This window comes from Bubalus kerabau, chromosome 20, assembly GCF_029407905.1.
Source record: "Bubalus kerabau isolate K-KA32 ecotype Philippines breed swamp buffalo chromosome 20, PCC_UOA_SB_1v2, whole genome shotgun sequence".
NCBI classification, from domain to species: Eukaryota; Metazoa; Chordata; class Mammalia; order Artiodactyla; family Bovidae; genus Bubalus; species Bubalus kerabau.
In genome coordinates this window covers 62428804-62448173 of record NC_073643.1, presented here as the reverse complement: position 1 = coordinate 62448173, position 19370 = coordinate 62428804, and the positions used below count along the sequence as shown (strand labels likewise).

General features: G+C 46.6%; 1 protein-coding gene across 1 annotated transcript; it reads left to right on the top strand.

Moving 5' to 3' along the window:
- The first annotated feature begins 15774 nt into the window (after nt 1-15774).
- Nucleotides 15775-18823, top strand: LOC129635146 (histone-lysine N-methyltransferase PRDM9-like). The gene is made up of 2 exons (XM_055557839.1): nt 15775-16042; nt 17696-18823. Exons 1-2 carry the CDS (start codon nt 15775-15777, stop codon nt 18367-18369), a joined length of 942 nt encoding a protein of 313 aa, XP_055413814.1. The 3' UTR covers nt 18370-18823.
- Nucleotides 18824-19370: the final 547 nt, after the last annotated feature.

The window sequence follows — 19370 nt, the reverse complement described above, 5'->3', positions numbered from 1 at the left end:
AATTGTTGCTTTTTAACTGTGCTGTTGGAAAAGACTCTTGAGAGTCCCTTGGACAGAAAGGAGATCCAACCAGTCCATCCTAAAGGAAATCAATCCTGAATATTCATTGGAAGGGCTAATGTCGAAGCTGAAACTCCAATACTTTGGCCACCTGATGTGAAGAACTGACTCATTTGAAAAGACCCTGATGCTGGGAAAGATTGAAGGTGGGAGGAGAAGGGGATGACAGAGGATGAAATTGTTGGATGGCATCACCAACTCAGTGGACATGAGTTTGAGTAAACTCCAGGAATTGGTGATGAACACGGAGGCCGGACATGCTGCAGTCCATGGGTTGCGAAGTGTCAGCCATGACTGAATGACTGAACTGAACTGAGTAGAATTTATTGGTAAAAACATGGGCTATGGAGTCCACTTGTGGAATTCCCATTCTGGCTCTAACAATTTTGATCCATGCACTCTGGACAATATTTCTTAATAGTTCTGGGCTTCATCATTTTGTGTGTGTGTGTGTCAAAATGGATTCCTTATATGGGTAGGTTTATTTTGAGGATTATGCAACAGAAAATATGCACTATGGAACATAGTGTTCTCCATACATGTCTGTGTGTGTTTGTGTGCATGCTCAGTCGTTTCTGACACTTTGTACATCCATGGACTGGGTAGTCATCAATAAATGGTAGCTATTAGTCATTAAGTAAAGAATCATAGAGAATGGCATTCAATATATTCCTTGCTATGCTAAGTTGCTTCAGTCGTGTCTGACTCTGTGCGACCCCGTAGACGGCAGCCACCAGGCTCCCCCCGTCCCTGGGATTCTCCGGGCAAGAGCACTGGAGTGGGTTGCCATTTCCTTCTCCAGTGCATGAAAGTGAAAAGTGAAAGTGAAGTCGCTCTGTTGTGCCCGACTCCTAGCGACCCCATGGACTGCAGACTTCCAGGCTCTTCCGTCCATGGGATTTTCCAGGCAAGAGTACTGGAGTGGGGTGCCATTGCCTTCTCCGAATATATTCCTTATCATCCACCTAAATGACTCAATGAATGATATAAGTAATAGTACCTAAAATAGTAAATATCCACACTTTTCTGGCCATTGGTATTTCCTTTTTCTTTCTTGTCATTTATGAATCATGTCTAGTTTTGGCACATGATTGCCCAAATAAGAAAGCAGAGTTTTGATGGTTATAAATAAATGTATAATACAGAAGTCTACATACCTTTGAAGGAAGAGCCATTTTAGAAAGAGCATCAATGTCATGGCTCTTCTGCTGAATAATGCAGGCAGGATTTATATTATTTGTAGATTGATGCCATTTCCTTAAGAGATTATACATATAGGTGAGTATTAAGTGATTGCTTTGTTAGATAGTATTTTGCACTAAATGAGTTCTCTGGAGAAATAACAATTGGGTACAATGCAGATTTGCCATGGGGCCCAACTGGTTTCTAGTGCTTTTCTTTTTTAGATTCCATGTCAATATTTTCCTTCATACATTGGGAAGTCTACATCATAATATTGATGTCTTCCATCGATACTCATGCCATATTCTGTTACCCGTAATATTAGTTTAATCCAATTTAACACAATTTATTCCACACAATTATCATAACTTTGTGCCACAACCTATTACCATCTCACTTTGGGTTATGAGTTGAAAAGTTTAAATATCCATATATCAAAATCTTGACTCCCAGTACTTCTGAATATGACTGAATTTGTAGATATAGTTTTTAAAGAAGAAATTAAATTGTAATTGGTTCAAATAGTGCATCCTAACGCAAGATGTGGAGAAGCCAATGGCAACCCACTCCAGTATTCTTGCCTGGAAAATCCCATGGATGGAGGGGCCTGGTGGGCTGCAGTCCATGGGGTCACTAGGAGTCGGACACAACTGAGCGACTTCCCTTTATTTTTTCACTTTCATGCATTGGAGAAGGAAATGGCAACCCACTCCAGTGTTCTTTCCTGGAGAATCCCAGAGACGGGGGAGCCTGGTGGGCTGCCGTCTATAGGGTCACACAGAGTCGGACATGACTGAAGTGACTTAGCAGCAGCAGCAACGCAAGATGACTGTTATCTTTTTAAGAAAGGAGATTAGAACATACACACGGGAAAGATTGTGAGAGACACAGGAAGTGATGGCTCTCTATAAGCCAGACAGAAGCTTCAGAATGAAACCAACCCTACTAACATTTTGATCTTGAATTACTTACTATCCTCCAAACTGGAAGGAAATCAGTCTCTTTTGTTTAAGCCACCCCAGTCTGTGGTACTTAGTTATAGCTGCTGCTGCGGCTAAGTCGCTTCAGTCGTGTCCGACTCTGTGTGACCCCATAGACGGCAGCCCACCAGGCTCCCCCGTCCCTGGGATTCTCCAGGCAAGAACACTGGAGTGGGTTGCCATTTCCTTCTCCAATGCATGAAAGTGAAAAGTGAAAGTGAAGTCACTCAGTCGTGTCTGACTCTAGTGACCTCATGGACTGCAGCCTACCAGGTTCCTCCGTCCGTGGGATTTTCCAGGCAAAAGTACTGGAGTGGGTGCCATTGCCTCCTCCATTAGTTATAGCAGCCCTTGCAAACTAATATGTTCTGCCTTCAGTAGACAAAGAGACTGCTTTCATATTCAAAGGAAGTTTTGCTTCTTTGAAGAGTAGTATCATTTTTAATATATTTCAAACGTTTACAGTACACATTCAAAATGTGCACAAAACATAAGTTTACAATTTATTGAATTTTTTCAAAGTAAAAATGCCTTTATGACCAAACTTCTAAACTGAATAGAAGACCAACACTACATCAGACAAACTTCTCATCTTCTTTCTGAGTCAGTATTCCTCAAGTTGGATGAATGTTTACTTTTAGCACTCTACATAGTTTGTGTCTTTTTCTGAATTTTACACATGTGAAATCAAACAGAACACATTCTTTGATGTATAGTCTTCTGGTGAAAACTGTTGATATCTGAACATTATGTTAATGATTGCTTTAGCTTGTTTGGACTGCTATAGTAATTATAACATAAGCATTTATTTATCACTGTTCTGAAAGCTGGAAGTCTAAGATTGGATTGGGTTCTGGTGAAAGCATTCTTCCTGGTTTGTAGATGGCTGTCTTTTTGCTGTGCCCACACATCACATGGGGCAAGGGAGTGCCCTGGGCTCTTTTATGAGGGCACTAATCCAGTTCATGGGCTTCCCTGGTAACTCAGAAAGTAAAGAATATTCCTGCAATGCAGGAGTCCTGAGTTTGATCCTTGTGTAGGGAATGTTCCCTGGATCAGGAAATGGCAACCCACTCCAGTATGTGGAGAACCACATGGACAGAGGAGCCTGGTGGGTTACAGTCCATGGGGTCACAGAGTCGGACATGACTAAGCATGAGCAGGCACCAATTCAGTTCATGAGGGCAAAGCAAAGCCTTCATGACCTAATGACTTCCCTAAAGCCCCTGCTTCTAAATAGCAACAGTTCTTTTATAACTGTAAGTGTAGAGATCAAGTTGACAACATTCATTGAATTATGGAGAAGGCAAAGGTGTTCCAAAAAAACATCTACTTGTGGATTGTACTCCAACTATACCAAAAAATCTGGAACAAACAACCTCATTTAAAATGTATAAATCTGAACACCTGGCCAAAGAAAATATACAGATAGTAAACCAGCATATCAAAAATACTCAAAATCATATATCATAAGGAAATTACAAACTAAAACAACAGTGAAGTAGCACTGCACACCTATTAGATCCAGGAAACTCAAAAAAGGGGGGCAGGGGTTGGGGCTTCTCTGGTGGCTCAGTGGTAAAGAGTCTGTCTGACGATGCAAAACACTCAAGTTCGATCCCTTACCCAGGAAGATCCCACATGCCACAGAGAAACTTAGCTGGATTTTTCCTCAGCTAAACAAGGCTCACCTGTGACCTGAACACTACATGTCTAGTACTTAGTAAACAGCTTTGAAAAAGTGTCCAGACAAAAATTATCACACAATTATACACAGGAGCTCTACTTCTAATAGCTAAAAACTTTCAAATATCAGGATGTCTTCAGTAGATGACTGTGTAAACAAATTGGGATACATCCAAAGTGGAGGGGAGCAAATGCCACCCCAAAATATACCCCTTCAGCATGAGAATTAGTTGGACTCAATTAACTTTTTTATTTTAAGAGGACACATGATCATCTCTGAAGCCCAAGTTCAAGGCGGCTCTTCTGAGTCACATTTACAAGAGAAATCTCATTTCAAAGGAATGCTCTGTATATATCAGATAGAAGGATGGTGCTCTTGTGAAACTCTTTTTTATCAATAGGGAAAGCTAAGACGTAAATCTGTACAACAACCATACCCTTCCTCTCCTTTAGTTTTATTTTTTAATATTTATTTGTTTGTTTTATTTGGCTGCGCCAGGTCGACCTTCACTGAGGCCAGCCAGATATTCAGCTGCAGCATGCAACAGCTGCATTGTGGCATGGGAGATCTAGTTCTCGGATCAGGGATGGAGCCTGGGCCTCCTTCTTAAGGAGTGTCCAGTCTTAGCCACTGGACCACCAGGAAGCCCCTGTTTTATTTGTAGATGAAGATGGTATCTAAGGTGATATCTTGGGCCATTTCAGTCACTGACTCAGTTTCCCGAGTTTCTCCAAAGCACGCACAAGGTGCACATTATTAAACTGGTTTGCAAAACAAGGAAAGGTAATTCATACTACAACACTGTATGCTTACAAATATGTAAATGGTAAATGGCATGTTATTTATTTTTAATTACTATGGGGAAAAAGAATGTAGTATTGGTACCTGTTACAAAATGAATAAACATTAAAAACATCTTTAGTGAAAAAATCCACATAGAAAAGGCCACCCAGATCCCATATTCACCATGTCTGCTTTACATCTACCACGTTTGTCCAAATGTCTGAAAATCTCAGTAACAGTCAAAAAATATTGGATGAGGATGGGAAAAAGATATTTTCATACAATTGGACAATTGCTGAAAGTGGAAGTGGGGCTGTGGATTACATTATAATGTAGAAACTATATGATTTCCTGATTTTGGAGATTATGTGCTGGTTCCACAGGAGAATGCGCCCATTTTGGATAAAACGCATGGAGTGTTTTAGGTGATGTGGCAGATGTGAGTATTTTTTTTTACCATTATTAAGAGTTTCCTGCACATTTTAAGTTACTGAAAAGTAAATTATTTTTCGAAACAACCATGTCAATACCACAAAAGAAAATCAGATCAGACAGGCTTGAAACTTTCTTATAGAGGCCAGGAGTTCAAGGGAAGCTGTGATGCTCATTGCCCTTGAAGGAGTCCACATGGAATTTACAAATAAAATTTCCCACATAACTTCACAAAAAGTTGTTAGAATACATTCAGTAAAGTTGAAAAATTTGGGAATCAATTTACAATCATATAAAATACCACAATTTACAATCTAAATCAATATACGAAAATCAGTTGTGTTTCTATACACTAGTAACAATCAGAAACAAAAATTAAGAAAAAACTTAACCAAGGACATAAAAGACCAGTAGTTAGAAAACTAGAAAGCACTGATAAAGAAACCAAAGAAAATACAAATAAACAGAAAAATAGTCCATGCTCGTGCACTGGAAAAATGAGTTATTAAAATGTCCATTCCAACCAAAGCCATCAGCAAATGCACTGTACTCATAATATCCAATGGTATTTTTCATAGAAATATAAATATTCCTAATAATATTCTGCAACAACTAAGGACCCTGAACAGCCCAAAAGACTCTGAGAAAGAAGAATGAACCTAGAAGCATCTTCCTCTCTGACTTCAAACCACATCACAGAGGTGTAGTAACCACAACAGTGAGGAACTGGCACAAACACAGGCACAGGGACTCGAGGAAAGAATAGAGAGCCCGGGAATAAAGCCACATGTATGTGGACAGTTCATGAAAATCAAGCCAGGAACGTGCAAAGAGGAAAGGACAGTCCTTTCAAGAAACAGTGACAGAAAACTGGCCACCTACACCAAAGAACATCACTGGGCATCCTCTAGATCATCTAACAGAAATCTAACTAAAAACTCGCCATTTTGCACATGGAGCTCTCCCCTACCCCCCACCCCCCGAGTGCTCTGAGATGGACCTCCGGTCAGCGCTCAGCTGGACACAGGAAACGTCTACTTCATCCTCATTTTTCCCTCTTGCAGTGCCTCCTTGCTGGTGGGCATTGAGGCAACCCCCCGTCCTCTGAGCCTGGATGCAGCCCCGTTATCCAGGAGCCCAAGCCCTGATGGTGCTGAGGAGACAAAGCTCCCACCAGCTGGTCACCGAGCTGAGTCTGAAGGCAAACGTCCTGTCCCCACAGGTCAGAGGAGGGGTTGGCGCCCCAAGCAGGCCACCAGAGAAGACCGGGCAGCCCTGCACTCACAGACCCCAGAGGGCTCACCCAGAACCAGCTTTGCTGCGAGCACTCAGACTGGAAACCCAAACTGAAATGGAGCCAAAAATCTCCATGACCCTGCTCAACACACGGCTGGGGAACAATTGATTAAAATTGATTAAAAACCATACAGAATGAAAGGAACATAAACACAAATTTTGCAACTGACACCACATTTCAATTAAAAACTATAAACATTTTAGAAAACAACAAAAGATCTACATGACCTCGAGTGTGGTGATGAGTTCTAAAACACAACAAAAAAGCCAATATACAAAATGTTTTAAATAAATTAATTAAAACACTGACTTTTAAAAATGTATACATTCACTCTGTAAAGGGCCTTACTCAAGAAAACGAAAGGACAAAGTGTTAGGGGAACCACTAACCAAAACCACCTGCCCGTCCTTGCCAGGCACCAGAGAAACCACTTGCAGGAGTCATCTTACAACAGGAGGTCCTGGGTAAGAACAAGGAACTAACAAGCTACCACCAACCAGAATTCAGGAAAGGTCAAAGGAGATAGGAAACTTCAATCCGCAGGTCTTACCAACCTCCCAGGATCCTCCTTACTAGAATCCACCTTGGATGAGTGATGCATATGCCACCAGGAAGGACCCCAATTCAGAATGACTGGCCAGAGACAAACTAGAAACTAACCCAATGCCCGTAAAACCTGAGACTGTGAGCCACATGGCAGAGCAGTTCTCTCAGCTTCCCTCACCCTCCTGCCCTCCACTCAGGCAGCCCTTCCCAATAAAATCTCTTGCTTTGACAGCACATGTCTCCTCAGACAATTCATTTCCAAGTGTCAGACAAGAGCCCACTCTCAGGCCATGGAAGGGGTCCCCCCTTCCTGCATTAAAACAACAAACCAGGAGAAAATATCTTCCAAATGTGTATCTGTACAGAAGGAAATGGCACCCACTCCAGTATTCTTGTCTGGGAAATCCCATGGACAGAGGGGCCTGGCGGGCTACAGTCCAACAGCAGGGCATTTTTGAAGAGAGGAAACAGTCCCAGGAAAGTTGAGGAGCTCACCAAAGGCCCCAAAGCTTTCAATGGCACAGCCAGAACTGTGGCTGAGCACCCCCAGCTCCCAGGCCTCTTGATACTGGCCTCTCTCACCAGATACAGCTGTGGCAAACTAGAATCTAAAACACAGCTGAGGGCTTCCCTGGTGCTGAGTATTAAAGAATCTTCATGCCAATGCAGGAGACGTAGGTTGGATCCCTGTCCATGCTGCGGAGCAGCTAAGCCCACGCACTGCAACCACTGAGCCTGTGTTCTAGATCCTGGAAGCTGTAGCTACTGAGCCCATGAGCCCCGGAGCCTGTGTCCCACAACAACAGGAGCCACAGTGAGACGCCCACACACCACAACCAGCATAGCCCCTGCTCGCCAGAACTAGACAAAAGCCCACACGACGAAGACCCAGCACAGCCAAACATTAATATTTTTAAAAAATGCATATCTAATAAAGAATGTATACTCAAGTTATACCAAGAAGTCTAGAGAAAACAAACACATAAATAATTGGTAAAGACTGAAACAGACACCTGGACACAAAGGGTACATAGACAATAAACAACCATAGGAAACACCTGGCCACAGAGGGCACACTGACAGTAAACAACCATAAAAAACCTACTCAGGATCCTGGTGGGATGCATGCACAGCCACCTTTGGAAGACAGTCTGACAGTTTTTTCCAAAGCTAAACAGACTCATCTAGGATGCAACACTACACCTCTTGTATTTAGACAACAGCTTTGAAAAACTGTTCAAACAAAAACTAGCAGAAAATAATGCACAGTAGCTCTATTCTGGGTTAAAAATTGGTTAAAAACTGAAAGACATCAGAACGTTCTTCTGTAAATGAATTCATAAGCAAATTAGGGCACATACACATCAAGGGGAGCAGAATATGCCACCCCAGCTTGTGTCTTTTGGACACCAGGATCATTATGGACTGACATTTAAAAAAACAGCAGATCCAGGAGAATGTTTGAAAATGCCCTTTTAGGAATTAAATTTATATTTATTAGCGAAATCTCTACTTGTAAGGCTGTCTCCACCTGTGTACCAGAAATGGAAGGATAACTAAGTCTTCAGAGAAGCTAGTCCATGGAGATGGCCTGGATGTAAATCTGCGTACTATCCACACCCTTGATTACTGTGCTTTGCCTCCAAACCTCCCAAATCATTCCACCGCTACCCCCCACCCCACCCCCTAATATCTTGCTTTTGTTCTTAGCTAAAGATAGCACATGAGTTACAGGCTTGGGCCATTTCAGGTTTTCCTAGGTACCTTACAAGCATATAGGGGGTATGCATGGTACTAAGCTTCTGTTTTCCTCCAGTTCATCTGCCTTTCATTGTGAGGGAAAGTCTCAATGAGGAAAACAGAAATATAAAGGGAACATTATTTTTCCTCCAATACACATGCAATGGAATAGTATTCGGAAATATAATGGAATGAACCATCAAACCAAGCAAAATCCATGGATGACTCTTACATGTATATTGCTAAGTGAAAGAATCCAGTCTACACACTAATGACCCCATTTATATGACATTCTGAAAAAGGCTAAACAGACTTAGAAGAAGATTATGAGGTAGGAGGTTCAATATTCCATCTAATACATTACAGATGAGATGTTTGGATGGCATCACCGACTCGATGGACATGAGTTTGAGTAAGCTCCGGGAGTTGGTGATGGACAGGGAAGCTTGGCGGGCTGCAGTCCATGGGGTCGCAAAGAGTCAGACACGACTGAGCGACTGAACTGAACTGACATTACAGATGAATATCTACCACTGTGCATTTGTATAAACACATAGACCTTTAGACCTCAGTTAGTAAATCATAATCTATTCAAATTTAGTTATTTAGGACATGGAGTGTCTAAATGACTTAGAAATGCATGGAAAAAACTCACTCTTTGTTGGTGGCAGGGCCGGCATAGGCTGACGGAAGCTGAAGCACCAGCAGGTCCTGAGGATCTTAGCACAAAGAAAGCCAGAACTGGGGGCACAGCAGGCCCCCACCCCATCCCAGTCCTCCTGCTTCCCAGCCCACTCTCTGGGCCTGGAGGAGGGTCCTCTCCCACCAGTCCGGTGTGGACACACGGGCAGCGTCACTGCGTGGTGACAGCCAGGCACACGGGGTCCCTGGGCCACATGCAGCCGCCCAGGGCTTCCAGGAGCCCATGTGCAGGCGCCGGGACAGACATCTGACACACAGACTCACCGCCTAAAGTGGAAACACCTGGTTCCTGGGAATCTGGAATTTAGCTTTTTTAAGGCCCTTCCCTCGGTCCTCGCCCTTCTGGGCTTCTGTCTCCTCCTGACTCCTCCCCCTGAGACCTGTGGCTCACAGGAGCCTCCCCAGGACCTGAGCTGCTCAGCAGCTCCCACTGTGGTCCAGCCTCTCAGAGGGGCTGCTCCACCGTCCGTTGTGAACAGGGGAACTCGCCGTGGAAAGGCCCCTGCGCGACGGTCAGGAGACAGCTGCGCAGGGACGGCCAGGCCCACGCCGCTGGGGCCGCCGGGTTCACGGCCTCTGTTCTCCTAGTAAGGGCCTAGGAGATCCCCTCGGTCCTTCTGGAAGTGTTCTGGAACGCGAGTACAGGAAGCTAGCGCACACTTTCCGTATTCCAGTCCTGCAATGCGGCTCAAGCCTTTTCCCTTCACGACCGCACTGGCAGTGTCGGGAGTCATTTGGATCGTTCTTCCGTTTAGTTGCTCTGATTAACTCCAAGGACCACATGCCTACACGCGTCTCTAACTGGAGCATGCACGGCCCCAGTTCCAGGCACGGGGGACGCAAAACAGAGTGTGATACAGCTTCCTGGGGCATCATGTTTATTCCCGGTGCTTTAGAAGGACACCCATTCAGCCTGAACTAACCCCACAATGTTCCAAAGCCGAAACACCAATGGTCCTGAGGAGACCCATCTCCTGCCAGCTTGAAGTGAACCCCACAGTGTCCCAAGGCCAAAGCCTGAGCAGGTCCTGAGGAGACCAGACTCCCTGTCTTCCTGAACTGAGTCCCACAACGTCCCAAAGCTGAAGCCCCAGTGGGTTCTGAGGAGACCAGACTCGCGTCAGCAGCCACACGTAGCCAGATGCTCAGGCAGAGCTGGAATTCCGCTGGGGGTCGGGGTGGGTCGGGGAGGCGGGCTCCTCGCTCCGGGCCAGCCAATGGGAACTGCAGCTCAAGCCTCCCTCAGCTAAATGGAGACTCCGCCCCTCGGGGCAGTTCTGCTAGGTCCATTAAACTCTGGAAATTCAGACTGAAATATTGCCAATATCCAAAACTTCTCCAAAATAGTTAAGCAATAATGAACTTGAAACTGTAAAGAATGAAATGTAGTCACCAAATTCACTCAAATTTATTAACAGACACTTAAATTTTGAAACTATCAAAATTGTGGAGATAAACATAGAAAATCTACATGACCCTGGGTTTGGCCTGTATATCATGAGCTTTGAGTTTTAACACACAAGCTGTCAGTCCACAAAAGAAAAATATTGTGGGCTTTATAGAAATAAAGATGTCTATTCTGAAAGACCTCATTCAGAAAATCAAAATACAAGCCACAAACTGGGAGAAACTATTTGCAAAATTCATATCTGATACAGGATTTGGACACAAAATAGACAAAGACCTCTTGAACAACCATATAAACAATAAGTAAAGATCTGAACAGACACCCAGCCAAATGTTACACAGATAGTACAAAACAGAAACAGGCTCAACATCATACACCATTAGGGAATTACAAATTAAAGTCACAAGCTATCACACTACACATATTAGGCTGCTAAACTCTGAATATATGACAATACCAATCGCTGGAGGCTGAGGAAGAGCAGGAACGCTCCCTCACTGCTGGTGGGATGCATGCACAGCCACCTTGTAACACAGTTGGGCAGTTTTCTCCAAAGCTAAACACACCTCACCTTGGGATCCAACAATCATACTTCCAGTATTTAGGAAACTGCTTTGAAAAATCCATGCCCAAATGCAAACGAAGATGAACTTAGGCACAGCAGCACTATCCATAATAGTTAAAAGCTTGAAGTAATCATGGTATCCTTCAACAGATGAATGCATAATCAAATTGGGGTATATCCATGTCAAAGCAAGTAGAACATGCCACCCCAAAATACGCCTCTCTGCTGTGAGGATTGCTTAAGTCAACTTCCATGGGGGGGGGGGGGGGGATGCGGAAGAGGACTCTCAGTAAACTAAGTAGCAATTGCCATTTTGTGATGGACATTTACAACAGAGAAATCTCTGCATTTAAGGCTTGTCCCTGTTTGCACCAGAAATAAAAGGACAGTTAAAACTCAAGTAACTTATCAATGGAGAGATCCTGACTTAAATCTATAAACAATCATACCCTTCTTTACTGTGTTTTGTGTAACTACCTTCCATAATGGGCTTCTCCCATTCCTCAGGGTCTTGTTTTTAGCTGAAGATGGGATTTAAAGTGATGACTTTGGACATTTCAGGGAGTGACTCCGGTTTCTTTGGTAGCTCCCCTGTATACAGAAGCCATTTGTTGTTTTAGTCACTAAGTCATGTTCGCCTCTTTGCAACCCCACGGACTGTAGCCCGCCATGCTCCTCTGTCCATGGGATTCCCCAGGCAAGAATACTGGAGTGGGTTGCCATTTCCTTCTCCAGGGGATCTTCCCAACTCAGGGGTCAAACCCAAGTCTCCTGTATTACAGGCAGATTCTTTACCACAAAGCCACCAGGGAAGCATAGGGGAGGTAGGCTTCTGTTTTTCCTCCTGGTGATTTGTCTTGTATTATGGAAGGGCAGAGTGAAAATTGTTTTTCCTCCCATACACATGCAATGGTGTATTACTCATCAGTAGTAAGGAATGAACCACCAAACCTTGAAAAGCATGGTTAACTCTCATGTGCTATCACTCAGTGAAAGAATACAGTCTGGAGTATGACTTCATTTATGACATTCTAGGAAAAGCAAAGCTACATAGATGATAAGCAGATCATCTGCTGAAGAGGGCTGAAGTATTCCCTGTGATGCTTTAGGATGGACCCTGTCACTATGCGTTTGTCTACACTCGTCGATTTGTATAGCCCAAGGGATCAAACAATCTACTCAAGTATAGTTATTCAGGGTGTAGGAGAGTCACAGAACAGAACACACAATGCAACAAAACCTAACCACATTAGAAATGCACTGAAAAGATCTCTCACTGTAGGAGATGGGAAAAATGTGTTGACTTTGGAAATGAATGAATAGATACACAAAAGGCAAAATGGCCTGCACGTAAACACTGGGCTTCATTTTATAGAGATCTTTCCAGAGTGCTGCTGCTACTGCTAAGTCACTTCAGTCGTGTCTGACTCTGTGTGATTCCATAGACGGCCCACCAGGCTCCCCCGTCCCTGGGATTCTCCAGGCAAGAACACTGCAGTGGGTTCCAGAGTGCAGTAGCTAGCTATTCTGAGACCACTGTACACGTAATCTGAAGAGGAGAAAAGAGCTGACAAATGCAAATGCTGGGGGCCAGGCTCCTCGCTGCAGGAGTGGGAAGTTACAGATAAACAAAGAACAAGAGGACGAAGCTGAGCCCCTGACCACCACTCCTTATGGCTCTGAGTTGTGTCCAACAGGACCACCATCACCTGCACGTAGGTGCTATAACTCACCTGCCCCCTCCTGGCCTTTCCCCTTCCTCCCCGCTATGATTCCAGTGACATTTCCAGCCTGTAGCCCTCTCCCAGGCCAGGTGAATCTGTCCATCCACGGCCTCCCCATCTCATCCTGGGGACTAATAGGCCGCTTGAGGACTGCGATCCTGCTGCTCCCCATGCCCAGGAGGCAGCCCCAACTTCTCCAGCTGCTGAGCCCAGACACCTGGTGTAACTGAGCAGGAGCCTATGGGGCCCTACCAGAACAGACCCCATCCTGTATCCTCTGCTGTAACACCTCTCTGAAGTATGGAGATAATTGTATCTGAGGCACATTCAGGGAGTTGTTTTACAGCTGCTAAAAGCCCCACTGAGTGGAAGAAGTTAACTACTTGATGAGCATGAGACGTCACCCCCAGAGTGTCCAGTGCTGGAGGATTTGTGAGGTTAGCCGCCTGTTACCTCACCAACCAGAGAACCGTGCACTAGTGAATCACATACTCTGTGACCCGCCCCCCACCCCCCCACACACACACACCGTGTGGCCCGTAAAACTGCTTTCCTGAAGCCCTCAGGGATTTCAGGGTTTAGGACACGAGTTACCTGTCTCCACGTATTGGTGCCTTTACAATCAATGCTGCACTCTCCTTCACTGCACCTGGCGTCAGGCGACTGGCTTTACTGCACTCAGGTGTGTGGACTCAAGTTTGGTTCAGTAACACGGAGGCCTCCCAGGTTCCCAGTTCCCTGTGCCCCAGGGACTGTCAGCTCCTTCTCCAGGGCATATGGCCAACCCCCACACTAATTCCCCTCTACACCCTCAGCCTTGCTGCTGCTGCTGCTGCTAAGTCGCATCAGTCGTGTCCGACTCTGTGCGACCCCATAGATGGCAGCCCACCAGGCTCCCCCCATCCCTGGGATTCTCCAGGCAAGAACACTGGAGTGGGTTGCCATTTCCTTCTCCAATGTGTGAAAGTGAAAAGTGAAAGTGAAGTCGCTCAGTCGTGTCCGACTCCTAGCGACCCCATGGACTGCAGCCTTCCAGGCTCCTCCATCCATGGGATTTTCCAGGCAAGAGTACTGGAGTGGGGTGCCATTGCCTTCTCCAGTCCTCAGCCTTGGCCCAAGCCTAATCCCTCCATCAGGCCCTACAAAGCTCCCTGCCCTCACGGTGTGTCTCACATCCCACCCAACATGATCTTTTTGAAGCCTGAACAAGACCATGCCCCGCTCCTCCCTGTGATTCCCCTCACCTGATGAAGCCAGGCCTTGATCCGCTCCAGGTGACTCCAGGATCCTCATTCTCTCCAGATCCCACCTGTGTGGCTGCTGTCTGTGCCCATGTATATTGGCCTGTGGTGATCTCCTAAAATGAGAATTATCTTATATACAGATAATGGGGTGAATGGTGGCCCCAAAAGATGGGTCCCCCCAGAACATGAGAACAGGGCCATATCTGGGAAAAGAGTCTTTGTAGATGTAGTTAAGGATCTCAAGGTAAGGTCATCTAGGGTTAGGGTGACCTTCAATCCAGCTGACAGAGTCCTTAAAAGAGATGAAAGAGGACACAGACGAGAAGGCTCGTGAAGATGGAGGCAGAGATGGGACGGAGGGGACCACAAGCCCCAGGACCCCTGGAGCCCCAAAGCTGGAGAAGGCAGGAAGGACCCTATCCTGGAGCCTCTGGAGGGACCTCAGCCCTGCACCACCTTGATCTCAGGTGTCTGGTCTCCAGGACGAGGAGAGGATGAACTCCTCTTGCTTTAAATAACCCAACATGTGGTCGTCTGTTAGAGAAGCCACAGAGAACTCACACAGGCCCTGCTCTGTAGGATCCTAGAAGTGTGGGTCTCACTAAAGGCAGATGGAGGATGGATTATAGAACCCTTAGAGTCAGCACTGGGCCCTGAGAAATGCTAAAGCAGTGGCTGGACCCCAAAATGTTGAGGGATCAAGTCTGAACCCTGTTCCTAGGGGGTACTGGCTGCACATGCCTCCCCAGGTTCTTACACCTGGTCACGTGGTGTAGTAAGTATCTAGTCCTGACTGAGGACATTTAATGTCACTGTTCACATTGCTCATTAAGAACCCACCAGTTACACAGGTGAAAACCCAGTTAGGATGCTTGCTACACCAATGAGCAATTCTGAAGATGGTGGGGGTGGGGACTTACATGCAGACAACAGCCCTTCCACTCTCCCACCCTCCTCCACACTCCCGCCCCCACCCCCACTCCCACAAGGAGGCTCCTCAGTGGGAAGCTGGGGGACCACACAGAGGCATCTTGAAGTAAATGCTGCCTGATCCCTAGGCTAGCTGCTCCTGAACATTCTCCACCCATCCCAGTTAAAATACTCAAACGTGTGCAAAAAAATTAGAGATACCAAGGGAACATTTCAGGCAAAGATGGGCTCAATGAAGGACAGAAATGGTATGGACCTAATGGAAGCAGAAGATATTAAGAGGCAGCAGAATACACAGAACTATACAAAAAAGATCTTAATGACCCAGATAACCATGATGATTTGATCAGTCATCTAGAGACAGACATCTTAGAGTGTGAAGTCAACTGGGCCTTAGGAAGCATCGCTATGAACCAAGCTAGTGAAGGTGATGGAATTCCAGCTGAGCTATTTGAAATCCTGAAAGATGATGCTGTGAAAGTGCTGCACTCAATATGCCTGGTAATTTGGAAAACTCAGCAGTGGCCACAGGACTGGAAAAGGTCAGCTTTCCCGGCCTTGACCCCAGGTATGTGAACTGGACCCGGGACGATGAGGAGCAGAACCTGGTGGCCTTGCAGTATCACGGGCAGATCTTCTATGGAACCTGCCAAGTGGTCAGGCCGAGTTGTGAGCTGCTGGTCTGGTACGGGGACGAGTATGGCCGGGACCTCAGCATCAAGCGGGACAGCAGCGGGAAGAGCGAGCTCGCGGCCGGGAGAGGTGAGCACCACCCCTCTTCCAGCGCCCCACCCCATCCTGGGGAGCCTCCCTGGTCTGATTCCGAAGCAGAGTACAATCCAGTCCAAAGTCAGTCGAATAGCAATTAAAATGCCTCAGAATATGATTCATTTCCTATGACTATTAGGAAAGATTTTGATATTAAAAATGCTAGTTCTAATTTTCAATATTTTATGCAAAAAAAAATATGTAACATCACATTCTGCTGAAAGGCTTAGAAGCAAAAAGCAAGTTTTCTGGCACTTACCAGCTCTCTCCCCTTACCTGTTTCTTCCTCATTTCCCCCCATTTCTAAGCGACACATGTGCAGTGATTGTATTCAGTTCTGTTTCAGTTTGTTGTCATGTGAGTTCATGCTCTGTGCCAGACAGGGCTCCACGCACCGAAACAGACAGAACCACTGCCCTGGGGCAGCATGGGCTTCATACCAGATGGGGGCTGGTGCGCCGAGGAAAACCAGTGCAGGAAAAGCGCCTCCAATCAGCGTGAGCAGAGGGTGGGGTGTGGTGCAGGATGGTGGGCAGGGTCTCTGCAGAGATAACACCTGTGGGAAAGGATTCCAGGCAGGGGAGCAGCCCGTGCCACAGCCCCAGGGCCGGGAAGAGAGGCCATGCCAGTGGTCGCAGGAGGAAGCACAGAGGGAGAGGAAGGAGGCTGGACGGGACAGGAAAGCCTCAGGGCCCGTGTCCATGTGCAGGCCCCAGGGGTCTTCCTGGGCGACACAGAACAACCGTGAGGCTTTCAGCTGCAACTGGCATGTTCTCTGTGCTAAGATGATGCTTTGGTTCATTTTTGGGAAGAGACAGCAGCGGGGAGTCCCCTCACAGGTCAGTTCATTGCCAGACATGAGGGGAGAGTGCGCTGGCTGAAGATGCTTGGGAGTGAGGGTGTGAGGAGTCTGGCTGGAGATGTATTTTTAAACAGGACTTCCTAGTGCATATTAAATGGGCTAAGACTGAGTGAAATAAATGATGTGTGAATACTGGTGAGGCTGGAGAAAGGACATGCCTTTACTTTCTGATTTATGGAAAACTGAGAGAGGAGCACTTTGTGAACCAGTTGGGGCAGCAGGAGCCAGAGACCTGTAGTCAGTGGGACCTGGGCCGCTCGGTCTTACCCAGTCTGAAACCCACTTCCTACAGAGATCGACACAAAGGCTGCTCTTTGAACCAGGAGCCGCAAAGTCAGCTTTACTCACACCTGCTCTAACCACCCACTGTGCTGCCTCCCACATGCAGAGAGCTCCAGGCCAGGCGCCCCTAACTTAATAGACCCTTTCCCCTCCCAGGGAGCCGCTCAGGGGGATTCCCCCTAAGTCATCAAGTCTTATCTCTCAGTGTCACATGGCCACTGTGACATGACTTTTCAGATACGTACACGCAGGGAAAGGTCCCTGCAGATCCTCCTCTGCCTCTGATGCTGCTGGAAGGTCCCCAGTCTGGGTGATAAGTAGAAAAGGCCCTTGACACATGCTTCCTGGATTTCTGTAGACATGGAGAATAAGAATGGATGGAGAAGTGGACTGTAAAGACACACTTGATGGGAGACAAATCGCACACCATCAACACTTAGATGATCAGTGGGGTGGCCTTACCGTGGCAAACCAGCTACCTGACCAAAAGCTTCCTCTTTCAGCAGAACCGAAGCCCAAGATCCACTCACGTGCCTCCTGCCCTCTGGCCTTCTCCAGTCAGAAGTTCCTCAGCCAACATGTCCAACGCAATCACCCCTCTCAGACCCTCCTGAGGCCATCTATAGGAGACCAACTCCAACCAGAGGATCCCTGCCCAGACAATCAAAATCAGCAGCAGCGATATTCCAATCCACACAGCCCAAGTGACAAACCTGAGGGTCGCGAGGCCAAGGATAGGCCCCAACCTTTGCTGAAAAGCATAAGGCTGAAGAGGATTTCAAGGGCCTCCTCCTACTCACCCAGAGGACAAGTGGGGGGTTCTGGGGTGCATGAGCGAATCACAGAAGAGCCCAGCACAAGCCAGAAACTGAATCCAAAGGACACAGGAAAATTATTCATGGGGGCAGGGGTCTCAGGGATTATAAAAGTCAAGTACGGAGAGTGTGGGCAAGGATCCAAGGATAGGTCAAGTCTCATCACACACCAGAGGACACACACAGGGGAGAAGCCCTATGTTTGCAGGGTGTGTGGGCAAAGCTTCAGTCAGAAGTCCCATCTCAACAGACACCAGAGGACACACACAGGGGAGAAGCCCTATGTTTGCAGGGGGTGTGGGCAAAGCTTCAGTCGGAAGTCCCATCTCAACAGACACCAGAAGACACACACAGGGGAGTAGCCCTGTGTTTGCAGGGAGTGTGAGTGAGTCATGACCAACAAACCACATCTTAGCCACAGGAGAATTACTGCAGCCACCCCATGCTTCAGCTCTAAGGGGGCCTCAGAGGAGGTCTATGGCCCGTTACTGTCCCCAAGGGTATGAGGAGAGACTTCCCAGGTGGTCCAGGGGCCAAGACTCCAATGCAGAGACCCATGTTCAACGCCTGATTGGGGAACTAGCTCCCACATGCTGCAACAAAGACACAGAGCAGCTGAATAAATAAACACATAAATAAATATTTTAAAGAAAGAGTGTGATAAGCACAGAATTAGTTGATTAAATAGACAGTCCATTTTCATGACAGGAGAGGAGGTAGATAAACAGCAGAGGGTTTCTTAAGTGTTCTGGAGATATTCATGCCAACTGCCTTCGTGGTTTTTTGTACTCCTAATAAATTTTGTCTCCAAACAAATCTGAAGCCCAGACTATGTACTCGTTTCCCCCTTATTACTGACAGCTGTGGGGTCCACTGGTAGCTGAACCCCTGGGAAGGCATAATTCTGGAGCCAACTCAGGTCACTGGACAGTCAGTTCCTGGGTCCAGGGAGAGGAATCTAAGGTTTGAGACAGACTCACCAGGGAAGAGAATTCCCAGCCTCCTGGGAAGTGTGGCCTCTCCTCCTTATAGACCTTGACTCTCATTTGGCCTCTCCTGGCTGCCCTCTGGTTTCCTCTGACTTCTGTAGCCTCAAAGCAAAGGCCTCATGCACGTAAGTGTGTGTGCGTGTGTGTGCCTGGCTCAGCGTGGGCCATCTGGTCTTTGCCGCTCCCTCAGGGTCATCACAGCATCTGGACTCCAGATTCGACCACAGGGGTCCAGTTCTCAGCCCTGCCCTCAGCAGCTCTATGACCTGGGGCAAGATGCTCAGCCTATCTGTGTCTCTATTCTCATCTGTGATACAAGGTGGGAGCACCAGCATTTTGATCAGTTGCATAAGCACAGGAGGAATCTGGCAGAG